Below are 15300 nucleotides of genomic sequence, written 5' to 3'. Positions count from 1 at the left end.
CAAAAAAGGCAAAGATACAAGAATGGGAAAAGAAAAGGAAAGTTAAATTGCAGCATCTCCGGGACCAGGAGAAAGAGAAGTGTCTATGTCTCTGGGAGAAGCAGATGGATCCACCGGTGGGGTATTGTGAATGGAATGCACCGCTGCGGAATTGTACATGGCATTGTTCAACAAACACTCTCCCGAGAGTGCTTGAATCTTTTCACAATCTTTTTCTGAAGCCAAATGCTTCAGATAATTAGTAAGCTCTACCGGCCGGGAAAGCAGGTTGCACCTGGTAGAAATCGAAAGGATAACATTCCTCCTCCTCTGTGGATCTTTAGAAGGGGCAGCATAATTTTGCCCCAAATTCTCATGAACTAGGGACTGGGGAAGAGGGGTACCCTCTCCATGATCAGGTGCGGACGACAGAAATGATGTAGCAGTTGCTGGTGTTGGTGAAGGTGGAGATAAAGCTGATGGAGTCGAAGGGTGAAAAGCAACAGCATCAAATGCAGTGCTGGCCGATGGATGTTCGCCAATCAAAGAAGGCAAGGATTCGGTACGCAACCCTGCAGTACCGAACGCAGCAATTGGGACCCGAAAATAGGAATTGGTGTTATCCACAAAATCAATCTCTCCTCAAAGTGCCGAGACATCGTCTTCGGTTGGTGTAACTACCTCAATAAGTCGAGCATCCTGTTGAGACGATGAGGATCGTCGCCTTCTATGAAGAGAAGCTCCTTCATCACTAGAATCTTCATCATTATCAATCATCACGGTGTCTATGACCGGCCCGAAAGGAGAGCCAGTCACCATCACCACCGGAGATGATTTAGGGGCATCAGTCTTTGCCCTATTCTTTTCCCCGGTCGAAGAGAAACGTCTTCTCTTTGATTGTTTGTCCTCCGGCCGGGGACTCCGTAAAGAAGCGTTCGCGCCCGAAGCAGGCCCGAAGATACCTGTTCGAGTAAGTGCCTCCTAAAGCAACCTTGCAGGATCAGCCAAGACGTCCTCCTCGGGGACAGCAACCGAGCCCGCAGGTAGACCTAATTTCGTGAACAAGTCAGAAGGGTTCAACCAAGTTCTTCACATAAACAATTGAGGCAAGGTAAGTTAAAATTACCATGATTTTTGGCCTTCCACCCGTACTTAAGGGCCAGTTCTTTCCACAAACGAGTTTCGGGCGTCATAACGTTTAAGATCTTCTTAACACACCGGTCCAAGCCTTTCACCACCAGTGGGGTCCATTGAGTTGCTGAAACATACGAAGGATGAAGAATCAATACGGTAATAGAAGAATATTTAGTGAAAGAAAATATACTAAATGGAGGTCTTACGAGTACTGTTCCAAGTGGCCTGAAAGGATGAAGTCGTTGACGGAATGATACTATTGGTGGCGATTTCAACGAACCGTTTCGTCCACCTACAGTCGTCACCATCATCCATGCTAGTCAACAGAGCATGGTAACCATGTTTGCAGAGGCTTATCATACCCTCCCCCCCCCCAAAAAAAAAAATCTTGGGGGAGTAAAGGTTCATCATACGAGCTAATGTTAGCTCTTCTCCAGTCTCTTGGCACAAGCGTCGAAGGCAGGCAACCGTCCTCCACACTGAAGGACTTACCTATGCCAAGCACACTTGGTAGCGAAGGAAAAACTCCGCAATCACGGTATCAAGCTCTCCACTCAAAGAAAACGCATCCAAAGTAAAGGGATACATATAAAAATATGTAAAACCTTCCCTGGGAAAGGTCACTCGCTCCGATAGATCAGGAGGAATGATGCCCAACTCATGGCAGGGGAAGTCTTCCTTCACAGTAGGAATATTGGAAGGACGAATGGAAAAAGGATACCTACTAACTGCCTATGTACGAGGGTAAGCAGTAGGGAATTTCTCTTCAAGATCCTTTGTGGTGTTGAGTCTTCTTGGGATGATGGATCCCACCGTTGGAGGAGCAGAGTCCTCGGCCTTGCTCTTGTTCTTTGAAGAACCAATGCATTTGGAAGAAGAAGCCATTAAATAAGAAGAAAGAAAAAGGTTTTTGTTTGAAGAGACTTAGAGAGAAGATTGAAAATAAAGGTGCAAATCAAGAGCTTGGAAACTTATGGAATACAAAGGAAAAAAGGATGATGCGTATAAGTAAAAGTTTGGCAGCTAAATCCATGGCCATGATTACTTCGATAATCGGCAAAGATTGTGCTGAATCGTGGGATTACGCATGTTTTGGGGTATTAAATGCGGAGAGACATGCGTCTAATCAACCGTCAGAAGCCTGCAAAGGGATTTATAGTAATTTCCGCCAAAAAGATTGTTTCTACCAACTTCCCGGTAATACAAAGTTATGTCATCGGAAAGCATGGGGACTATATGTATAGGGTAAAATACGATATGACATGTGGTCATCTAAAGGAAGGACACGTGGAACCCAAGACGGAGATGGCCACCGAACGCAGCTATCCGCTTATCACCGGAAGGAATAACGATCATAAAGGTGTATTAAATGCTCTGCGCCCGGTAGCATTTAATATGAAATATTCTGCAGCATTAAGAGTGACGGCCCATTACAGAGAATTTGGCATTTAGGTTCACCGTTACATCTTCATCAATAACCCTCATAATTAACATTAAAGGAGGGCACGATCCTAGGACCTCCTTCCCTAGACACAGCTATAAATAGAGAGCTCAGTTATCATTGTAAAGGACACAAATTTTCTCGCTAACTTATACTACATTCTATACAAAGCTTAATACAATTTTACTTTCTTTCTTTTGATCTCATCATTGTTGTGCCCGAAAACCTTGTTCCCGGATTCATCAACTCTGCTACTTCATCTACATTTTAAGACTAAGTATTGTATATTTCTTCAGTTATTTCTTTATTTCAGGATCAAATAAGTTCACTTATCTAGAAATTACGTATAAATTCAACTGTACTGTTTTATAGGTAAACAATTAGTTTATTTATTTAACCTTGCGTTTAATTATTTGATTGCTTGATCACCAATTAAATACTATCTATGAATCTAGGATTGAACTCGGGAGAGGGAATTCTAAATTGCAAATAAGATTGAGTAGAGCGAGATCTTGAACCTGAATATTGGGGAACAGATTTGCGATTAGGATTGGGATATACCTAATCGTCTTGCTTGGTTATCATACGAGAATTATTAATGCGTTCTTGTTATCCTAATCCATAGGAATATAGGCGGTAGGTTAGCTTGAATAGGCGAGTAGTACTTCGGGAGAATACTACGAGTAATATTAACTCTGTCAATCAATATTCCAGATAAATTAATTAGACAATTTAAGTGGAAGACTCAACGAGATTGTTAGCTAACCATAGCTCTAGAATATTTTTCCCATTGAATTCGTCTCTATGATTGCCAAGTTGTTTATTTGTAATTGCTTAGTTTGGTACTGTAGACTAGTTTTAGTTAAATATTCATACTTTAGAAAATCGCTTGAATATATTAATTGTCTTAGTTTAATTTAGTAAATAGTTAATCACAAGTCCATGTGGGTACGATATCTGGACTTACAATCCTATATTACTTGTGCGACCACGTATACTTGCGTGTGCATTTGGGAGCAACATGCACTTTTCGCTTACTGAAATTTAAACTATATGAACATTGATAAACATTTTAAAAGGTATTTTTCATCATATTGATATAATAAGGATTGTAAATTATAGTACTTTTTGTATAGTTTTTGAATATCGAAATTTTTATTTATAAAATATTAAATTAATTTAATTCAATTTAGCTTCAAAGACTAGTCAAATTGACTTTTGATAAGCAAAAATATCACATAAATAGGGACAGAGGGAATAATACTTTTTCCAACTAATTGGTAGATAGGTAGAGAAGTTTGAATTCAAGAAATTAAAGGGTAGGAATATCTACGAAGATTATTTCTGGATTCAATCATGAAGCAAATTAATATTGGTTAGACGAACTTTAAGAAGAAATTCAAATTCGATTCAACTACCTACTCGAAAAGTTGTAATGCTGAAGGTATGTAAGTTTTTTTCTCAGTATCTATTTATCTTCTCTTGATGATAGGAAGGAGCACAACCTAACAGTCAATATTCACAATCATATATTTTGCTAAACCTAACATTCCACGACGTACGCTACCTCATATATAAACCTTGAAATCCTTTCTCGTCAACCAACTTTAAGAAAACACAAATCTTTCGTCTGCGGGTCTATCTCTCTCTCGTTCTTGCTGGTTCATGCTTTGTTTTTCTATTTTCTTCATTCAATTTTCTGGGGTTTTATTGGATGGCAACGAGGAGGAACAAAAATATACAAGCCAAGCTGGTAGGTATGTTCTTCCCTTTGTTAACTCTTTTTTGAATTCTCTTATTAACGTTATTCGGTTTTTGTCCCTTTCATGAGTTTTTACTTCTCGCTTTCTATGTTTATAACATTAAGCATGGCTTGGTAAAAATTCAATAGGCTCCTGCAGAGGTATTTATTAATCATACGAATCTCAGTCAAAAACAACAAGAAGGGGAAATTAATGATGCAATTTCGATGAAACTAGATCTTGTTAAAATGATCAGTTTATATATATAATCAGATTTTCTAATGTTTCAGGTACTGCTGGGGGACATGGGCACTGGAAAAACCAGTTTAGTGTTAAGATTTGTCAAAGGACAATTCTTTGACTTCCAGGTTTCGTCTAATGCATGCATAACCAATTCTGAATTAGTTTCCGTGAATATCTTTCTTTTTATCACATGAGTACTGTTATTGAAACTTGTAGGAGCCAACAATTGGAGCAGCCTTCTTTACTCAGCTACTTTCTCTAAATGAAGCAACCATAAAGTTTGACATATGGGACACTGCAGGACAAGAGCGGTACCACAGTTTAGCTCCCATGTACTACCGTGGTGCAGCAGCTGCTGTTGTAGTCTATGATATCACTAGCAAGGTACCCTGGATCGATCTGCTCTCCTGTTACATATTTTTATTGCTTAAAATCTTTAATTTTACACATTTCTTTATTTAAAAATAATTTAACTTTAAATTCTCGTTTTATTATTACTAAAATGATTTATAAACACACTCTGACTTAGGCCACAAGTTAAAAAAAAATCAAAATATAATCACATAAAATGGGATTGGGAGGGAGTACGTACCTGCAAAGAGAAAAATGCACCTCCAACTAGTCGGTATAGGTTAGGGGTTCGAGTACATGAAGAATCATTATTTATCCCCTTAGGTAGCTGGGTGAAAGGTAATATTATTATAAATTCAAAAAAATGGGAAATCTTGGTGGAAAAAAATCTTCAAGTTGCTAGATGAACCAACAAAAATTTCTTCTCGAACGACTTGATTACCTTGCTAACTTTATCAGTTACATGCCTTTAACACTAGATTAGTCGACCATGTATGAATAAGACATTTTCTTGGTGAATACTTTTATCAAATTTGTCATTTAACTGGATTAAATCAATCTATTGGGTTCAGGATTCATTTGAAAGAGCTAAAAAGTGGGTGCAACAGCTCCAAAGACAAGGTAAACAAAATTGGTACACTTTGACTGGCTTACGTTTTGAATCTAAAGAGACGAAAATGAAACAGTTCCGATGTGGAAAATGAACATAAAGTCCCTCCATTCTGCTTTATGTGGCAAAATTCGAAATACTAGGGTCGAGGTACTAAATTTTCGATGAGTTTGGACATAGAGTATATTTTTAAGTTCTTGAAAACAAAATTTACATATTTAAAAACTTCACAAAAAGTACTTAAGTTGTAATACTTAATTATTCGAGATATTTTTAAAAAAGAATGAAGAAAAGCATGGTCAAAGAACGAAGAATCTCTTTGACTCCTTAAATAGTAACATAGTCACATATAATTAATTAATTGGAATAGAGGGAGTATTATGGTGTCCGATTCAGGAATTTAAGTAAAGGGTTCAAAAGATAAAAGAAGAAAGCATATTAAGAAGTTAAGGGGATTTAACATCTGTATAAATATATATTTATCTATACTATATTAAAAGAACGAAGCCCCTTAGCGAAATATCGTTCGCTTTTTTTATTCTTTTAAAATAAAATTCACATTAGATAAAGCAGCCATTTAATTATTTTCCTAGTATTTAGGACTTGAAAATTCGTTAAAATATGGTTATTGAATCTTTCCATATTTAAATTATGTACCTAAAAGTTAGGACTGTAAAATTGATTAAAATTTTACCTTAAATAAATATCTAAAAAGTCAATTATTTGGAATGTTAGTACATGTGTAGTAGACGTTCTTTTGAAGAAGTTTCGACAATTACGTGAGACATCCTAATGGTATGAACTCAATAATTTTTTAACATCAATGAATTATTTGTTTTGAAGAATAATTTTACTTCACTTAGTACTTGCAAAACCTTATATTAATTTATTCTAATTATTTATCTATTTATATTATTATAAAAGAACGAATGTTTTATACTAAATGTTGAATGACAAAAATATCCTTAAAATGTTGATCGACTTTTATACTATTATATTTTATCAAAAAGATAGTTCCATATTTGATAAAATAGTAATATCTAATACGAATTTTGCCTAATATTTGGGAATCTGACACCAACTAATAATAGAACTTTTTAAAATTATAATTGAATGAAAAGTTCTAATACTATACTAATTGTACCTGGACAATTACACGGAACAATAGTAGAATCCCATATGCTTTGAGTTTCAAACCCATAATAATATCCCACGCATGCACATATGGCCTCTATATAAATAATTTCATTGTATTCACGCTATTGCAACACAAAACATCTATACGCGGATCTTTTAGAGGTAATTTTCGTCTCTTTCAGTATCATATTTTATAGATTATATTTTGGCTCTCTAACATAATCAAAGGAAAGCTACTGACAATTACGAAGTTGAATGTTTAATTTTGTGCATGTTGGCTAATAATTCATCCACATCTTTATGGGTTGTTAAGAAAAAATTTTGTTTGTTTGTTTGTTGGAAGGGGTATTGATGTAAAGATTAAATTAAGTTACACTCAGAATAGTGGAAATATGGTCTCTACATCCCATCCCATCCAAAAGAACTATATTGTAATAGGAGGATACTTAAGGAGGAAGATGAGAATATATTAATTAACAGAAAAGGTTTAATTTGCGGCATCAACCGATGAGAATGGATGAGGAAGTTAGAAGGAATACTGAATGGTATATTTTTAAACAACAAACTAATCCATTTTTATCGTACTTTAAATAATTTTGTTGTCTAAGATGAGAGTCATATAATTTAGAATTCTTCTTTACGTAAATATTCAAACGTATACACTACTAGAAATCCGGTAAAAATTAACCAAAAAAACCAACCAACGTTGGTCGGTAATGGCCAAAAATTGACCAAAACGTGACCATTTACGTGTGGACGGTATTTTTGTGGTCAGAAAGGAATACCGACCAAAGTTGGTCGGAAATTACCGACCAACTTTGGTCGGTCAATTAAATTCAAAAAAAAAAATTGCAAAAACAACCGACCAAAGTTGGTCGGTATTTTAATTATGTAATAAAAAGATTCACCATCTGGGAATCGAACCGGGGTCTGTACTGTGGCAGGATACTATTCTACCACTAGACCATTGGTATATTTTGTTTTAAGACTGTCTTTTATTTGATTTATACTCTTTAATTGTATTTTCACACGAAAATAACCGACCAAAGTTGGTCGGTTTTATTAAAAAGTAAAATTACCAACCAAAGTTGGTCGGTTTTTTTAAATGGCCGCCCGAATTAACCGACCAATTTTGGTCGGTTTTTTTAATATTAATTTTTATTTATTTTAATTAAAAAACCGACCAAAGTTGGTCGGTTTCTTGAAACATAAATTTTGCGGGACTCAAAAATAGTTTTTCGCATTTTTGCGCCAAAGAAAACCGACCAAAGTTGGTCGGTTTCGTAAAAAAAATAATAATAATTTTTTTTTAAAAAAAACCGACCAACTTTGGTCGGTTTTTTGACCGACCAAAGTTGGTCGGTCGACTTGGTCAGTTTTTGCCAAATTTCTAGTAGTGATGCTTAACTCCGGCCTTCAGCTACATCTCCTACACAAAATTTCAGGTAAAATAATTATACCAATAATCTACTTGATTATTCTTTTATTAAATAACCAAATATTAAAATTTTGATTTGGACAATATCAATCAAACCATGTTTTATTGATTATTTCAGAACGTTCTCAATATACGGCAAGTACAGACATATCTACAAAGAATTCACATAGTATTATGTTTGGAATCCTTAACCGATAATATGAAATAGAAAAAAGATTTGTATTCGATCTAATCGCTAAATATCACATTTTTCCTACATCATTTGCATGAAAAACAATTCTTTCTTTTTGTAATATTTTCCAAAATTTTAATTTGGAATTCTTTCATAAATTATTGACTTAAGAATCTCGTACAATGCACGAATCTAGAAACTAGTATTATATTAAAAGCACGAAGGCCCTTAGCGAAATGTCGTTCGCCTTTTCTACCCTTAATAAAAAAGAATTCACACTAGACAAAATAGTCATTTTAATATTTTTCTAATATTTAAGAATAATCATTTTATTATTGTCCTAATATTTAGGACTTCAAAATTAACTATATTTTGTGTACCAAGACCTTCCTTATTTGAATTATGTGTAATATAACATATTTGAAAAGGAAAAGTAATAACAATTTTAAAAAGAAAAGGAAGAGTAAGATTAGTCTTTGACTGTTTTTCGTTTCGCCCTTTAGATTCCGTTTGTTCAATTTCAAAACTAAAAATAAAATACAAAATAAATGTTTTAGATTCACTCAAATTAAATAATTGTATTGCCACCTTCCTTTTTTTACTTTTTCTAAGTGGATATTTTACAGCTAATGTTTCATCATAATTACAAAGATTAATATTACAATACTTAGCAATTCGTAGGAATACTATAGTAATGTATTAAAATGTTCACACTTTAAAATCAAATAAAATTTTCAAATTATTAAATATTTCTTAATTTAAACTATGTTAGAAGTTCTAATATTTTGAAAATTTTAAAATCAATTAAAATAACATATATTAGTCTGTTACAAGAAAATTATATTGTATATTAATTTTATTTATTAACTATTTTTTTCTATAATACCTATAATTTATAATTAAAAAAATTGACAAACTAACATATTAAGACAAAAATTAAACAGTTTGACTTTCGTATTAAGAAGTTGATTGGAAAGTAAAGGAGAGTTTTCTACTTTAATATATTTAATGTAAATTCCTAAATTTGTATAGCTATTTAATTTTGAACTATATTTTATGATCTTTTGTTTTAGAACATTGACTCAACATATTTTATTTTTAGCCTTATATTCATCATTTTCATGAGTTTATTTTCAATTTTATTTTATATCTCAAACACATTTAAAATTATTTATCTAATTTTTATAATTTTATACTTGTTGTTATCGGTTCACGCGCAATACACATACTCTAATGCTAGATTGTGTTTAAGTCACTGAAATACAACAAGGCATTAGAGGACTTTTGCGGGGTATGATTTCTTCCTTTATCAAGTTAGGTAAATATGATCAACATTCATTATTCCCAAAAACTTACACTTTTACTTTAATTTTTATTTTATAATTCAAACATATTATTTAGTAATATATGTGATTTTTAAGATCGTCTTGTCATTGAGACGAGGATCACGCGCAAAGCGCGTACCCTAAGACTAGTGTTATAAATAGTGTGAGACTAAAATTAAAAACTATTAAATATATAAGAAGATAATATTTCACTTTTCTTTTAATTTTGTCTTCTTCAATCAATCTAGACTATTATAAAAGCATGAAACTTCAACGCAAAATTGATCGACCTTTTTATCTTTTAAAAAAAAATTACAATCGGCAAACTTATCATTTAATTAATACTTTTTAATATTTATGACATTGAAATTAACTAAAGATCTGGCTATTAAATCTTTTCTATTTGAACTATATAGGAACTCCTAATATTTAGGAATATAATCATAGTAAGATTACTCATATAAGTCGAGTAAGTTAATTTTCACAAGATTCATAACTTTAGAAATTATTATTTTTACCGGAACAATCCAGGTGACACTAGAAGTCTTCCACTTCAAATTACTAAGAGACAAAAATTTAAAGCAAATTGTACTGAAATCATACTCACGAGCTCACGATTATTTTTAGATTGCTAAAATAAAATTTAAGGTTAGTAATGTTTGAAAATGTTAGCTATTTTAAGCTATTTTTGTTTTAAAAAATATTAATAGAACATTTCCAGAAAGTGTTGTCATAGAGTTTCGTAGTTTCGTAGTTTCTTGTAGTATCGATAAATCTATCTAGCGGATAGATATTGCATGTAGTCGCAAATAAATATCAAGTTAGGGATATATGGCTAACTGATATAAGCCCATCATTATTGAGCTAAAGGAAGTAACAATATATATTAACATGTATAATCTCTTAGCTTTATCGTGATAATGATCGAATCTACCTAGAAGGATGGCGTGAGAACCTAAATCTATCCCTAAAGAAAGTTCAAATAATAAGGTATTTGTAGAGTAGAGATCTTCTTTTATTGAGTTAGATAAATGTGATTACATTCATGATTATTTTTCAAGAATTTGAATTTTTTTAATTTTCTTTTTGACAATTTAGGCACCTTTGTGAATATCATTTATGTAATTTTCATAAAATCTGTATTCATTGATATGAAACTCTAAGACTCGTGTATATATATAAAATTTTAACCTAGTAATAGATGCATCTATTAAAATCATATAATAGTAAACGGTCCACATGGCAGGTGACTGGGCCCATATATATATATATATATATATATATATATATATATATATATATATATATATATATATATATATATATATAATTTTAAACTAGTAAATATAGTATAATTTTCCGGCGAAGGGATTCTGATGAACTCCTTCCATTCCCTAGCTCCGCCCATGAGTATTATGTACAGAAACACTGAGCTTGTGCAGTCGAAAATGAAAAATCCAAATTGTCGTCATATCTGTTGTACTTTTGGGACTTGTAGGAGCGGTCTAATGCTGTGTTTGTGGTACTAGGAAATCCAAATTTGGTGACTGTTTTAGTGGCCAATAAGGCTGACTTGGATTCAGAAAGAATGGTGGACAATGAGGTATTTCAATTAGTACATTTTACTTGCGGCTTTTCTAATAATGAGGTTTAGGCATATACTATTCAATATAAGTGATATTGCATAAGAAATGAAGGAAGATGAAGTATCCATACCATCTCCAACTGATATTATTACGCAGGAAGGAGATGCTAAAGAGAATGGCTTGCTATTCTTTGAAACTTCAGCAAAAACTGCTCAGAATATAAACGAGCTCTTCCATGTAATAGGTAATTGTTAAACATCACTTTCCTGATGAGTTCCCAATATAATGTCCATGCTTTGATAGGATTTTAAAATTTTCAAGCCAAAACAAATGCATTATGCAGCAAAGAGATTAGCTAGTGCTGCCCCAGCTCACCTAGGTGGAATGAAACTACACAACAGAACAGGGGAAGGAGTGAGGAGACTATTCTGTTGCTCTGCATGAGATTACATTCCAGTGAGTTCTTTCTTGGTAAATAATACGTACTATGTTTATTTTGCAATGGTCATGGGATGGTAATTCTGTACTGAATGTGCAGTGTTAATACGATTCCTTGTCCTTTTGCATCATTTAAGTTTGACATAAAGACAGTTTCGAAATATGAAAAAATCAGAAAGATGTGATGCATCATTGTTGATCGTTCCCGACCATTTAGGTGCTCTTTGCTTTATCCTACAGGAGATACATGATATATAATTCTTGCCAAAGAAAATAAGGCCCTTCATGACTGAAACAGGGTACAAGTCTAAGCGTGAGTAACGATTATGGTCTTTGTGGTGTATCTAATATATACTACTAAGGTTATTATTTTACTACTCTTGTATCGGATATCTTTAATGATATGTGAACCTTATTTGCGCTGTTAATGTAGTTAAATTCATGTGAACATGGCATTTGGATGATTATGTCGAGTCAAACTGAAATTATTCAAGTGAATATTTGTCCGGCTGTTAGGAACATATATTCCTAGTTATGTTATGGTAAATATAAGGTGGAAAAAATAGTTTTGTAGCTCATAGTTCGAACATGTTAATTGAAAGAAATTTGATTCACCCCTCTACCCCTAAAAACAAAGTCTACCATGTTTTATGCCAAAATGTGTCTTTTGGAAGCCAAGAGCTTCCACTTGCACATACTAAATACCAATAAGGGAATACGGCCAGATAAATGTGTATTGGGATTAAAATAACAAGATGCATGTGGAAGCTTACAATGCAATGATTGATGGACGATAAATTAGAGTATAAAGAAAAATATACTAAACTAGGCATAATAATTTATTATGATTTGGTCAATCGACCTAAATATAATCTATCACTAATGTAAATAGAGAATATTCTCCCCTAAACGTGATTCTCGTAAGAACTACATTATAGATGCTATTGTTATTGTTCTTGTTGTGAGAAGCAAACGACGATTTATAGAAGTACAAAATTTCTCCTCCAAGAAAAGGATAAGGTACATGAAGGAAATTTATTTATTTTAGGAGTCTTTTTCTCGTCAAGTAAAAGAGACCTAATAGATGCGGAATTTAGGACAAAATCCTAACAATTCTCCTCTTGCCCTTAATTTTCTTGATAAAATCTGATCCACTTTCTTCATATAATCTTCATTACTGCTACTTGGCATGATTAAAAATAAGTACAGGTTGAAAAATCTTGGTATTGGTTGAAAGAAGACCAAGAATGCGTTAAAAGGAGCCCGCGCATTAAGAATAAGTATGGCTTTAAACTAGGGGCGGCAAACAGGCGGGTCGGGTCGGATATGGACGGGTTGAAAGCGGGTAATGCAAAACGGATAAATTATCCTACCCGATCCATATTTGATACGGATAAAAAATGGGTTAACCGGCGGATAATATGGATATCCAAATTATCCATGGTTTCTTAAATATGATCACCTTTGGAGAAATTCTTAATCTCCTAAACTTGAGGAATCCCCAATTTGAGGCTTTACAAATGTAAAAGCTAAACCCATTAATTATTCATTGGTTACCTATTAGTTATCCATTTTCTAAGTGGATAATATGGTTCTTATCCATATTGGACTCGTTTTTAAAAAGATCATTATCCAACTATTTTGTAATGGATAATATAGGTGGATAACTGTTTTCTTTTAACCATTTTGTTATCACTAATTTAAACTGTTATTGATTAAAAGGAGCTCATACGTCACAAGTAAGCATGAGTTAAAACTGGCATTGGTTAAAAGGAGCCCAAATATGGGTTATAAAAGAGTTTTTATTTCTATAAAAGATGCGGCAACAGGAGTTTTGAATATTTATGATTGTAATTTATCTCCACATGTAGCATTACGTCCAAACTTTTTGGATAAGTCTTCATTATCGTCAAATTAGTTGCGGCTTGATTTGAACCCCCATGAATCTGTCTTCGATCTTGCTTCGAACCATTGGCTCTGATATCACTTGTTGGGATCAAAATAACAAGGTGCATGCGAAAGCTAACAATGAAAAACTTGATGGACGACAAATCAGAGTATAAAAAAAATATATACTAAACTAGGCATAATAATTTATTATGGTTTGATTAATCGACCTACATATGATCTATCACTATTATAAAAAGAGAACAAAATTTTTGAGAGAATAATCTCCCCTAAACATGATTCTCGTAAGAACTATATTGTGGATGCTATTGTTGTTGTTCTTGTTGTGAGAAGAAAATGTCAATTTATAAAAGTACAAAACTTCTCCTCCAAGAAAAGGATAACGCATATGAAGGAAATGTATTCCTTTTAGGAGTCTTTTTTCCTTCATTCAAGAAAGAGAGTCCTAATAGATTAGAAATTGTGGACAAATTCCTAACAATGTGAACCGTAATTCTTATAAATAATAATCCCTCCATTTTAATTTATGTGAACCTATTTCCTTTTTAGTTCGTACTAAAATGGATCAATCCATTTCCATACAAAATATATGTGACTAATTTTACACTACAAACTCAAATGGCTTTTTTTTTTATTTTTTAAGCTCCGTGTCCAGTCAAATAGATTGACACAAATTGAAACAAGGGATTAAGAAAACAGTAGCAGCTCAAACAAAAGTATCAGTTCATGTTAGATAATGAAGCTTCTTTATTTCATGGGGGTTCAAGCAATGCATAGAAACCATCAGAAGTCGTCCTTTTCTAAGAGGACAACAGACCCCACAAGGTTCCTCTCTTAAGCTTTAGTTTTCTTGTCCAAACTTCGTCGAATTCAGCACAAAGAGGTCCCTTCTCATGAAAAATGGAGATATTTGTTGCCTCTTCTTTTGGTCCACCACCTCTTCGCATGCACCTTTTTAATCCCAACACACCATATGCATTAAGAAAAAGGAAAAAAGAGATGCTCGTTTCCTTCGCTCAGATAAAGAGGGACTTTGACAATGCACAAGCAGGCTTATCTAAAAACAAGAAACAGAAAGAAAGCAGAAAGGAACACTTAGGCATGAACTTGGTTTAAGCGCCCCCATTAACACGCCTCAAACTTTGTATGTTTCCAATGAGTCTAATATTAGTCTTTGTCAGCAGTCTTTTGCATCCCTGTTACAACAATTAATACTACGCAAAACTAACTAACCATACACTAGTGCAGCTCACAAGACGGCAAAATAACATTAGAACAAAGGCCTAATGAATGACCGCATTCTATAACATGAACTACCAGTTTACCCTTAAAATTGGATAACAATTAAACTTATGATGTGATCCAAAGGATACGTGATTTCACTTAATACCAATTGATAAATATGAAGAATAATAACATAAATGAATTATAAAGTAAGGCAAACCAGAGTTAAAATGGAAATCAGCCCTCAAGTTTGGATACCCTCAAACTGGTAGATGTAAGAATTATAAAAATATAACAAGCTAATGAACAATAGTATAAATGAGAAAGAGAATTATATTGCTTTAATATCTGTGAACAATGTGTCGTACAAATGATTAAAACCCCCCTTTAAATAGTAGAGGAATTCCACTTATGGTATAATTCTAATTACAGAAGGAAATCTCATGATTAGCTAATTAACCGTTTCTGATTTGATCCGTTCCGAGATTTACGTCATGATCCTCGACCAGTCACGGATATCTCGCCTTTTTGTTATTGTGATATCTTCGATCTTGCTCGATGTCTGTCTCATT

At 33.3% G+C, this 15300-nt stretch overlaps 1 protein-coding gene across 1 annotated transcript; it reads left to right on the top strand.

Annotated features, from left to right (window-relative positions):
• Nucleotides 1-4042: 4042 nt before the first annotated feature.
• Nucleotides 4043-12024, top strand: LOC107814460 (ras-related protein RHN1-like). Its single transcript, XM_016639874.2, has 7 exons — nt 4043-4307; nt 4587-4664; nt 4756-4923; nt 5463-5511; nt 11102-11175; nt 11315-11402; nt 11502-12024. The coding sequence occupies exons 1-7, from the start codon at nt 4269-4271 to the stop codon at nt 11600-11602; spliced, it is 597 nt and encodes a 198-aa protein (XP_016495360.2). The 5' UTR covers nt 4043-4268; the 3' UTR covers nt 11603-12024.
• The last annotated feature ends 3276 nt before the right edge of the window (nt 12025-15300 follow it).

The sequence above is a fragment of the Nicotiana tabacum genome, chromosome 9, assembly GCF_000715075.1.
Source record: "Nicotiana tabacum cultivar K326 chromosome 9, ASM71507v2, whole genome shotgun sequence".
NCBI lineage: Eukaryota > Viridiplantae > Streptophyta > Magnoliopsida > Solanales > Solanaceae > Nicotiana > Nicotiana tabacum.
The sequence above is the reverse complement of the archived record's forward strand: the minus strand, read 5'-3'. Positions and strand labels throughout refer to the sequence as shown.